Source organism: Condylura cristata, unplaced genomic scaffold (assembly GCF_000260355.1).
Source record: "Condylura cristata isolate star-nosed mole 26May11 unplaced genomic scaffold, ConCri1.0 scaffold00028, whole genome shotgun sequence".
NCBI classification, from domain to species: domain Eukaryota; kingdom Metazoa; phylum Chordata; class Mammalia; order Eulipotyphla; family Talpidae; genus Condylura; species Condylura cristata.
Window position 1 is genome coordinate 10,325,303 of NW_004567129.1, and position 12,246 is coordinate 10,337,548.

At 39.1% G+C, this 12,246-nt stretch overlaps 1 protein-coding gene across 1 annotated transcript in view; it reads right to left on the bottom strand.

Moving 5' to 3' along the window:
- Positions 1-12,246, bottom strand: part of CNTNAP4 (contactin associated protein-like 4) — a 232,909-nt gene that overhangs the window by 38,495 nt on the left and 182,168 nt on the right. Inside the window, exon 15 of the mRNA XM_004690363.2 lies at positions 11,956-12,083. Within this exon, the coding sequence (XP_004690420.1) occupies positions 11,956-12,083 (128 nt within the window). The remainder of the gene's footprint in view (positions 1-11,955; positions 12,084-12,246) is intronic.

Sequence of the window (12,246 nt, forward strand, 5' to 3'; positions counted from 1 at the left end):
AATAACAAAACTAATAGCAACAGAAAGTAGAATAATGGTTACCCTGGACTAGGGAGATGGAGCAATGGAAGCACGGTGGGGACCAAGTAGTAGGGGACAACAAAAATGTTTTAAACAGTATTGTGGTCACAACTCTATAATCTGTGAACACAGAAAGAGCCCACAGTATTCCTCATTCTCCCTTTCCATGGCCACACTCTCTTCCTTCGTGCCTCACTGAATCCCTTGACAACCACTGGTCAGTTCTCTGTTGTCATTTGAGGAATTTTCTATGAATAAAGGTTTAAAATCTTTGAACATGACCTTTTCACTCAGAATTACTCTGTAAAGATTCACCCAGCCTATGTGTAATCAAGAGTTACTCATTCATCTTATTGCTGAGCAGTGTTCCATGGTATGGATACAAAGCTGTGCCAGAATTTACTTAACTATTCACCTTTTGAAAGACACCTGGGTTGCTTCCAATTTTCAGTAATGATGAATCAAGCTGCCACTAACATCATGTAAGGTTTTGGTATGAACTCAAATTTTCTGTTCTTTGGGAGAGATGCCCAGGAGTACAAACATGGTGCTGTGAGAGTTACACTTTACTTTTCACAAGACCATCTCACACTCCTTTTACCTCCCACCAGCAACATGCCGAAGCTCCCGGTTCTCCAGACACTGGCCAGAATTGCACTGTCACTAGCTTTTGTTTTCTCTAAGTTGAGCCATTCTAGAAGGTAGGTAGTAGTCTCCTCTAGTGGTTTTAGTAAGAATTTGCACTGTGGTTAGTGACTGCATTGCTTTATGTGCTCCTCTGACATCTGTATTCCTGTTTTGGTGAGGTCTTCTTCATGTCTTTTACCCATTGCATTCTTAGCTTGTAGACAGTCACCTTCCCATTGTGCTCTCATATGGCCTCTCCTCTGTGCACAGTTGGAGAAGAGAGGGGGTGAAGGGAGGGAGAGAGGAATAAGAAGAGGGAGAGGGAGGAGTAAGCTCACGGACAGGTGCACTATCGAGCTCTGGAGTCTCTTCTAGTAAGGATGCACAATGCATTCAGTTCAAGGCCCTCCTCATGACCTCATATGATTTTACCTCTCTAAAGGACTAACTGCCTAATCAGTTATATTGACAGCTCAATTTCTGACATGAATTTTGGAGGCAGGAAACAATTCATTCCACACCATCCAGAATTTAATTGTGTTGCTTCCTTGTTTTCACTTTTGACTTTTGAGGGTTCTTTATATATACTAGATACTAGTCCTTTGTCAGATGTGTGGTTTCAATTCTTTTCTCCCAGTCAGCAGCTTGTCTCAGAAAATCCTCCTCATGGGCTCTTTCAGAGTAAAAGGTCATTTTGTTGATGTCCAACTTAACTTCTTTGCCTTTAATGAGTCATGTTTTTGATGCTGAGTTTAAACTTTCTGTTTAGCTATAGACCACAATGTACACAAATTGCTGAACATTTTCTTAAAAATAAAATTTTAAAAAAGGTACTGAAATTCTGATGTAAGAAATATTTTCGTACTAAAATTACACTTTCTGAACATGTGCAAATTGTTAAAAATAAGTTGGAAATATATTTTTGATAAAGATTAAATTCTAAAATTAACTATGATCAGAACACAAAAAGCCTATGCATTGACTTATAATGCACTGGCTCCTCTTCTTAGCACCACCTTTATTGTTTTAACTATTTATGAACCTTGACAGGAATCAATATAAGCAAATAAAATTGAAAAACAACAAATCTGGCTGGAGGTAGTGTGTGGTCTGCAGAACAGTGAGTAAAAAGAACAAAGGAATCCATACATTTGTCACACAGCAAACGACCCCCACTCCTACACACACACACACACACACACACACACACACAGGTTAGCATGTCAAAGGGACAGTGAAAATTCTTCTTATGAAGGCAGCATAAAAGTTTTTTTTTCAATATTTTCAATAGAAGGATTTTACATACCATCTCTGAATAAGATGATTCTTATATTAGTTTTGTACAAAAAATTTTGTTATAAATAGCAATGCAGAGGTGTGCGCATATTCTAATTATCCAAAGATACACACAAGTGCAAGTATCCATACATGCATACACACATACACTTCTATTTCAGAAGCTGAAATACTAGAAGTTTGTAGCAAGCATCCCACCCACTACTTTTACTCTGGGTGTAAGAGGATATATAAAATAGTAAAGGAGACAACTCACAGTTATATAAGCCTGCTGTAGAGCTATCTGTCAGTCATCCCTTTGGTCATAGTGAAGTTGAAAGATGTATGGGGTTGAGTTAGGCACCAGAAAAGGGATCCTTCCAAGTGTGACAACCCTATTTTATTGTAAACAACCTCTTCTTTGTCTAACACACAACAGTACTGTCATATACAGAGAACATATTGTACGTTTAAGATACAGCTGGTCTGGAGCTCCTAAGCATTACCCAAAGTCTACTCAAAAACTTCCACAAGGGTGCTTACAGAAGCTTGTTTCATAACTGCCAAAATTTGAAGCAACCAAGCTGTCTTTCAGTAGGTGAATTAATAACTTATGGTACATCCAGACAATGGAATATTATTTAGTGATAAAAATAAATGAGCCACGAAATCAAGAAAAAGTGCAGACAAAATTCCAAAGAGCCTCAATTATATTTTTGACAACACTTATTAGAATATTTTACACCATATATTTTACTTTTTTTTTTCTATCTCCCTACTGAGAGTTAACTGTCCCAGATCTGTTATGTTTCTGTCTCTTGTCCCTCTAACGCATGCAGGTGAGTGATTTGGGGGAAAGGCGCAGTAAATCGTGGTTGAGTGAAATTATAAGATATCCTTTGTCACAGGATCCATCAGAAAACTTTGAGTAATCACTCCCAGTTTGGTTGTATTGTATGTATTTCAATAAATCCATACAAAAGAGAAGTGGAAATAGAGAAAGGAAGAAGGTGGATGGAAATGGTAAAGGAAGAAAAGAGGAAATATAAGAATGGAGAAAATGAAAGGAAATGTGTGGAGAGTAAAAAATACATAAAAATGAAAAGAAAAATAATTTCCTCACAGTAGAAGTTAGTCATAGTGAAATTACCTTAAAATTAAATTGATCTTCACCCTTTCTAATGGTTTGTATATACACTACCAAATGGAAGAGAACTCTATCCAATGGAAGATAAATTAACCAAATCACTAGTCAATGTCTCTTTTCTAGTCTAAGAGTGTAACCTCTACGAAGTTATTTATTGTCTACATGCACTCCTGATTATTTAATTCATTCTGGGCAGCTGTGGCTTCTCAGACAGCTGAGCGTATTGACGCAGACAATTTGAAGAAACTAATTTCAATAACAAGACTTTCTTAGAACAAGAAACTTGAATAATCTTTTCTAACTACATAGGCTTTGGAAGTGCTTTGATCAAACACCAAATTTCAACACAATGAATTAACTGAGAAGAAACACATCTAATAAAATAGGTTGAAAAGTCAAATGCCCGAGAGTTAAAAATACTACCTTGTTCAAATTAATGATCTAGGAACAGAAATACCAGTGATATGTGCAGCAAATCTTTTAGCAGCTTATAAAATATATGCCTACATTTTTATCACATCACATTCTATTTCAGGAAAAACTGACACTCATGCATGACACTGGGGATGCATCCTTGTTAAGTTACTGACCTTTAAGACTAATTATTTCTTAAATAATCAGTTACAAAAGCAAGTCACCCCTAAGTGAAAAAATCAATTTGGCCTCAAAATTCTCCCTAGCAACATTCAGTACCAGAAAACAAAGGAGCACATTTCTGAGAGGAAGATAATGTATCCAACCTAATTTCTTCTCAAGTGTGAAGGCAATAGGCAGACATTTTCAAATTTAAAAGAACTTTGGAAATAATGTGCAAATAAGCCCTTTTGGGGAGAAATGAAAACACAAAACCTACTTCATGATGAAATAGTCAACCAAAGGATTCCAGAAAAGCTATAGAAAAGATGCCTGTGTCTCAGTGCAGGCAACAGTGGCCTGGTGTGTACACCCTGGTGCAACTTACAAGCATGACCAAAATGTCATCTCGGATACTAAGAAGCCTACATTGTTTTTGATTATCACGCGGAAATGCCACTCCCTGATATATGCTCAAGATATAGGTCCTGATATATGTCTGCTGAGAAGCTCTACTAGGATGTTCACAGCACACTACGCATCATGGCCAAAAAGTGCAACCAATTCTAGTGTTTGTCAGCTGATTAACTGACAAAATGTGATGTGTCCATAAAACAGAATATGATCCAATCATAAAGAAGAACAAAGTCCTGTCACATGCTAGGCTATGAATAAACCTGGGCATATACTCCAAGAGAAGAATCAAGAGGCAAAGACCACAGTCTCTACCTTGTTCTAGAAGTGCTTGATTGTCTAGGGTTGGGGTGGGGATTGAGGAAAATGAGTACAGACTTTTTTTGGGGGAGGGTGGTGATGAAAATCTACTAAATTGATTATGATGATGATGAAATATGCCAAAACCTGGTTTAGACTATAGTTTTAACAGGTGAATTTTAGAATGTGTAAATTATAAAACTGTAACCAAAAAGCAATATTAAGGTCAACCAACCCAGCTTTAAAGTTCTAATGCAATAACTATTCTCATGCATCTTCAAACTGAGAGTATATACCATTTAGAGAATTTCTAAAGGGGAAAAAAAAAGAAAGGAAAAAACCATCAGCTACTCTATAATGCAACCCAGAATATAAATGTCTAAGGCTACCAGAAAAAATAAACAATTGGACAAATAATAACATAAAGAGCAGAGATGGGGAGGGGGAGAAGAAAAAAGGTTGCTAATTTTTCCACTTTCCAGATTAATACTATCTAAAATTTAAAAATGATTTTTTTAAAGATTTATTTATTTATGCATACAGAACAGGGGTAAAGGCCAGAGGCACGCAGGGGTGGTGAGAGGATTCACCAGAGATAGAGTGGGAAGCAGAACAGGCAGATCATGTAAGTACACCACTGAGGGGTGCAGCGGGTGTACCAGGAGAGGTCTGCCGCGCCATGTGGACCTCCTCGGGGCAGGCGGGGATAGAACTCAAGTTGAAGTGGCTTTAGCTTCTTAGTGCTGTGCTTTAACCCGCTATGCCACCAAGGAGAGCCTAAAAATGATTTAAAAAAAAAAAAGATTTATTTATTTATTCATATGGAACTGGGGTACAGGCCAGAGATGTGGAGGGTGAGAGGATTCCCCAGAGACAGAGTGGGGAGCAGAACAGGCAGATGGACGAAGCACACTGCTGAGGGGAGCAGCAGGCAGGTCAGGAGAGGTCTGCCGGGTTACGCAGTCACCTCCGGGGCAGGTGGGGATCGAACTCATGCGGAAGTGGCATTAGCTTCTTTAGTGCTATGCTTTAACCCACTGCGCCACCAGGGAGGGCCCCTAAAAAAGATTTCAATGAAAAACTAAGTGACTCTATGACTTAAAAATTTCATAAGTCTATTTTTTAACTTTATGGGATCATTCAAATAGAATATATATTTACTAAGTATATAAATAATATGAAGCAATACCTTAGGCTTCATGTTGTTTTCTTCTTTCTTTCTTAATTTTAATTAAGAAAGTACTGAAAATTTATTTCCACATCCCTTTTTCAATCCTTCTGTCTAGAGCTGTGGTTCTACACCTGGGCACTCTTCACCCCAGGGGGAGTTGGCAATTTCTGGGGGACATACTGGTTGTCAGCACCAGGGGAAGTATGTGCTTCTGGCAGGTGGTGGGCAGAGGTCAGGCATCCTGCTAAGTGCCTTACAGTTCACAGGACAGGCCCCAAGGAGGGACCCGGGGCAAACGTCAAGAGTGTGGATGTTGGAAAAGCCTGTACCATCAGTACCTAGCCACGCTTTAGCATAATACCTGCTGATATTAATCACTGTTTCTGAGTTGTCTGTCTTGGTAATTATTATGCTCTCTGACATTTCTGTGTGTCTTTAACATTTATAATGAGTTTGTATCGAGTAACCATTAATATTTAAAACAATGACTAAAGATACATATATATGCATAAAATTGTCCATGTGCTTATTTGAAAGCAATTTAATTGCCACTAACCCAAGTCTAAGGATGAGAAATGACTCAGCGAGAAGTAGATGCCCTTGGAACTACATGGTTTTTTAAATATGATGTATCTTCCAATATAACCTAAGCTCCTTTCATTAAAAGTGTATATTTGCATATCCTTAAATTGCTTACACAATCAAAAACTTAATCCTGTCTCGAACATAGAGTTCACGAGTTATAGGTTTCTGGGCTGTACATGATGGATCCTTTTCATTCTTTCACAAACTGCCATTTATTGATTATCTTTCATGTAACAGGCAGTGGACCTGGCGCCAGGAACACAATAATAGATGAGCAGTGGACTCTGCTCTTGCGAGGCTCAAAAATAATTAAAAGCCAGTACGAGAAATTTATCTTTATAATATGTTCAATATTCCTGTGAAAGTGTAGGCCTGAGTTCTCTGGAGACCTGTGGAAGGCTTTTTGGAGGAAGGAGTGGGCTCCTAGTGAAAGGAATGGAGAGTTCTTTTTTTTAAGATTTTTTTATTTATGCATACAGAACTGGGGTAAAGCCAGAGGTGCGGGGTGGTGAGAGGATTCACCAGAGACAGAGTGGGGAGCAGAACAGGCAAATCCACTGAAATACACTGCTGAGGGGAGCAGCGGGTGGGACAGGAGAGGTCTGCTGCACCATGTGGGTCACCTCCATGGCTGGGGATTGAACTTGTGCTTTCGTGGCTGCTGCGAGCTCCATAGCCTATACTTAAACCTACTGTGCCATCAGAAAGGGCCGGATTGGGGAAAATTTGCAGAGGAAGGAGAGTAAAGAGACAAAGGCTCCAGCCAGACATCACCTGTGGACAACACATTTTCTTCAAACTGCAGCAGCTGCAGAAATGGAGGTGGGGGGCTGGTTACCCTATAGATAGCTTCTGGTGGATACTGAAAAACATCTCACCCTGCATGTCAATACTGGACGGACACCTCCTTGACACCTGTGCTGAGTTCTGAAGACAGTGCAACTACAGTTGGCATGCTCTCCTGGATACTTTTATGTATCTTGCAGAATCATCGTCTGGAAGGCTTTTGATGGTTTTTTAAAAATGAAGAAGCTCCCAGTGTTCCCAGAAGAGTGAGTAGAAAGGAGAATCCATGAGTGAGCCTCCTAGTCCTGACCTCTCTGTTAAGTGGATAATCCAGAGGTTTGTCCTTGATCCTCATCTTGGACTCCTATGTTTTTAAGTTACTGGAGATCAGAAACACAAGCAGCAGTGTTCCAGGACTCCCCTGGACCATTTGCATGTTACTAAAAATTTTACTGTTTCATGAATTTATTTCTGATATAGATGTACTTTTTAATTGACTCCACTTAAAAATGAAGCAGTCATCATTCTTGATGGAAAAAAAAAAAAAAATGGACCATCCTAGAGAGTGATGTTGACAGTGGGGGTGAGGGATTATGCATGTGAGGAGAGAGGAGACATACAAAATAAACCTCTGGTTTCTAGTTGAAACTTCTAAAAAAAAATTAGTCTTATTAAAATTCAGTAACTATCACTATTTGTACTATCATATAGTTTTTTTTTTAGTCCAATGTATGGAAGAATAATTAACATGAAATAAAAGTGGGTCTTTTTAGTGGATAACTCCAGGAAATTTGACAAATATATTAAGCCACACAGCCACCACCACTCTCAAGATCTAGAACATTTTTTTCACATGTTCCCCTTTGCAAAATTCCTATTGCTTTGAAGCTGTTTGCAACAGAGATCCTTTCTCTGTTCCTATGCTTTTGCCTTTACCAAAATATCTTAGGAATTGAACATCCAATACAATGTATATGTTACACATGCTGTTGTATGTATCAGAAGTCCATTTCTTTTTATTATTTAGTAGTTTCTACCATACAGTGTGGATAAAACACTGTAAAATGAGATATGTATCTATTCATTATTTGATGGGAATTAGATGGTTTCCAGTTTTAATATCATAAATCTTTCAATCTGTAAGTATGGTATTTCTAATTAGTTATTTTTTACTTTCTCTGAATGTTTTGTAGTTTTTGTTATATTTATACCAAAGTGTGTTGTATTTTGGTGTTACTGTATACTCTTTGTGTTACTTATATGAAGGCACTTTAGGGACTCCCTGGACCGTAAGGGTTAAGTCTCAGCACTAATACTGTTTTGGCCTGAGTTTGATCACCAGCCAGGGAGCTGACCCACAAGACACAACAGACCGCTCCTGTCTCCCCCACCTCTCCTGAGAACGATGTGTTTCAGTATATCAGCCTGTTCTGCTCCTCACTCTGGTGAATCCTTGTACCTCTAGCCTATACCCCAGTTCTTCTACACAATAAATAAAATCTTTGAAAAAAAAAGACACTTTAAAAATTTCAATTCATAGGTTTCCATAATGAACACACAGAAATATAATGTATTTTGATTCGCTGACCTTGAACCCTGTGATCTTGCTAAACTGAACTTTAAAGTAAATTCTTAGGGGTTCTCTATGTAAAAAACCATGCATCTGTAGAGATATTTTGTTTTTGCCTTTCCTATCTCTATGCCTTGAGTTCCTTTTCTCGATTCATCCCTGGGGCTAGGGCCACCAGTGTGATAGCTGGCACTGACACCCTAGTCTCCATCAGGATCTTATGGAGGAAGCGTTTGACTCCAGTATGACAACAGCCATCAGACTTTCACAGATGTCTTTGAAACACTGAGCAAGTTCTCTTAGTTTGCTTAGCTTCTATGACAGGAATTTGAATTCTGTCATTTACATTTCACATCTCCTTTCAAAGAGGATACTTCCATAACCACGATTAAGTTGACTCATTAAGGACAGCAATACTGACTGTTATTTCTGCAGCATAGCTCTAAAGGCGGCTTTAACATGCCTATCATTTAGATTTTGGATAAATCACTATAAAAAGTCATGTCGGTGATTTCTGACATCAAACAACAATAGCAGCAATAATATGAAATTTCATACCCATCTTCACTGACAAAAGAAAGAAAAAGAGAAGAACTCAGAAAAAGCAGCACCTGCTAACCAGGGGTAAGCCTGTGTGTGTGCAAGTAGATCTCATTCTCATTTTGGTTTATTAGTCCTTCTTCAAGGCAGAACAGCATCATGGCTAGATATAAAATTTCAAAATCTCAGACAAAATAAAATATAACTCAGCCTCAACACTCCCATTAAATCAGACCAAAGGCAACTCTTTGTCAGGGTCTCTTGATTAAGCTCCATGCCAATCACTCCCTGGTTCAAGCCCTAATCACTCTTCCTTGCCTGATGTCAAAGGTCACTCTGCTGGTCTTCAGATTTGTAATGGTCTTCGGGCTCTCCCTGGGAGGCTTCCAACCCTCATGAAGATTCTGGAATTGCTCATCCTTGAAGAATCCAGTGCTAACACCTCCCGGATCAAGTCCACATACTTTTCCTTTGCTCCTACGATTCACTGTGCACAGTCCCATATCCGGAAACCCCCAACTCCCCATGTTTGCCTGGTCCAGCTCATTTGGAAACTCAAAAATAGTTCAGGACATTACGCCTTAAGGCGCAGTCACTGTTCTGGAGCCAAAGCTCTTCTGACGGAGAAAATAAAAAAGTTCCTCATGCAGAGAACAGTTCTTATGGGACCTTCAAACAGATGCAGGAGATAAGAAGGCCGTGGAAAACTCTCAATGATGCATCATGAACAATCAGAGATTGATAAATATACCTTTAACTACTTGAAACTGGCTGTAACTTCTTAGTGCTAATGCTGCTGTCCTCCCTCTGCAGCCCATGGTCACAACAGCTCAAGATGCTTCTCGGCTACAGCACAGCAGCACAACTGACATTTGGGAACAGAGGAATCTTTACTGTGGAAGGCTGTCTTGTATTTGCTGGATGTTGAACAGCACACCTGGCTTCTCCCCCCTAGATGTCGGCATCATTCAACCAACTACGCCCTCACCCCCAGCCAGGACATCCCCTGCCAGCAGTAACAACTGACAATGTCTCCAGGGATTCCCACATGTCCACAGTGGGGCATATCAGCTTGGGTGGAGAATCCCTGGGTAAATGAAAGCGTGCTGTATGTTTAGGTTCCTAATGGGAAGTTTGAAATAAAAAGAAAATCTACAGGTAAGAGTTGGCCGAAACCTCTGTCAAGGCATAAATGTTCTCCAGAGATGATGACAAATGGAATAAGAAGGGTGAGGAGGGGTGAGGAAGCCAGTCTGGGCCCCTGAAGGGTTAGGATCAGACAGAGCCATCAGTGGAAAGTGAACATAACATACACAAGAATTTCTCTATGGTCATACAAAATTGCCATGCTCCCCTGGGTGCACCCCAAGTTTATAGCCTCATCTGTTTACACATAATTTTCCTCTCCATGAAATAACCCGTGTCATCTTCACATGACTATGGATGGTCTCCTAGCAGAATAGAAAGCTGAGATGAAAAAAAAGGGGGATGGTGGGAATAACAGCCAACAGTTTTTTACAATGCACATATAAATTTTTATAGGCCAATATCATCTTTGCTTTGTAACTAAGCAATTTCTGCTATGAATCTCCATAAACTCATGGGATTGTCAGATCATCTCTTCCTCTGTTGATACCCTAGAATAAAATTTTATTTTAGGGTATGCTTTAAATGCAAATAAATATTTCTTCTATTTCCATTTTAAGTTCTGGAAATAACTAAAAGCATAAATAATTAATGCATCAGTCTGTAATCTGATTTCAGAGAGGTTATGAATGGATACATATGCTCATTTCATTCCCTGCTGAAAATACTTTTTTCCTGTGAAAATGCATCTGAATTTTAAAATTTTGGTTTAGTGTTAATTCACTGGATACACAAAACATCTGGTTCCATTGACTTACACACACACACACACACACACACACACAGAGAAGAAACTGAGATTACAAGTTGAAATGTTTGATTAAACTGACATTCGAGTCCATTGTTGTTTTAATTTCAGCCCAGACCCACCAGTAGGAAACTCACAGACACCCCTAACAGTTCTGTTCAGCAAGGAGTCTTCCTGTAGGGATAATGGCATGCAGAGATTTAGGAATGTTGGAATATGTTTATGAAGCAATCAAGTCGAGATGCTGAGTGGTTTCTTTTAGAATCTTAACAAGGTTTGCCACCAGAGCCTTTACCACAGGGCCTTGTGCTTTACGGAGGTGCTTCATCTGCAGACTGACTAAAATATGGCAGATGTGCTTGTGATTTTTCACAACGAAAGTCTGATTAATTATTACATCACTGAAACATAATCACTCTACGTGTGTTAAGACTTCCTTTTTTTAAACTTCTATAGGGGAATGAATGAAGACAAGTAACACTAGCACCGGGCCCTCTCTCACTTCATATAGTGGCTACAGTCCCTCTCCCCACTGTTTTTATATGGAGCACCCTATTCCATTCCAAAACAAAAACAAAAACAAAAACAAAAACAAAGGCCTCATGGGTAATCTGGGGTGATCAGTTATCACAGCAATTTCAATGATTTCTGTTGGGAATTGACCCTGTGGGAGAATTTCTCCAGCCAAGGTGCTGTCCTGAAGATGTCTCACTAGACTTTTTAATTTTTAACAATTTCTGATGTATAATTAATAGATCCTAAAAGTCACTTATTGCAAATATACAATTCCATAGATTTAAATCTATTTTGAAAAGCCCAAATCTCAACAACCCATCACACCCCCAAGAACCCTTGTGCCCATTCATGGTCCCTCCAGTTCGCCCCATTCCTGCCCCTAGTCCCATACCACCCTTTTCTGCAGTGTGTGTCTGCACATTCCGATTTCATAGAATGGAATCATATCATGTACCATCTTCTGTGACTCGAGAGACAGGATTCTCAAATGTCAACACTTTCCTCAGATATGTTTACAACATGCTGCCACCACTTACTGTCTCCCTGGCAAAGCAGAGGCCCCAGTTTATAAGCTGCTTCTGAGTGCGGCCGACCCGTGTCCGTGATCACTATCTTGGTAACCGGCAGATGTTCTTTATATGAAAGGAATCCGGTGTCATTGGTCCTAAAAAAAAAAAAGCAACAATAACAAAATTCCTAAAATTACTCTGATTAACATAATTCAAAAATAAACAATAGTCCTTATTACATTTCCAAGCCAAGATGTTCTGAGCTAAATTTGCACACACAAAAGAGTAAGTATCAAATTGCTCATCTGAGTATATAAA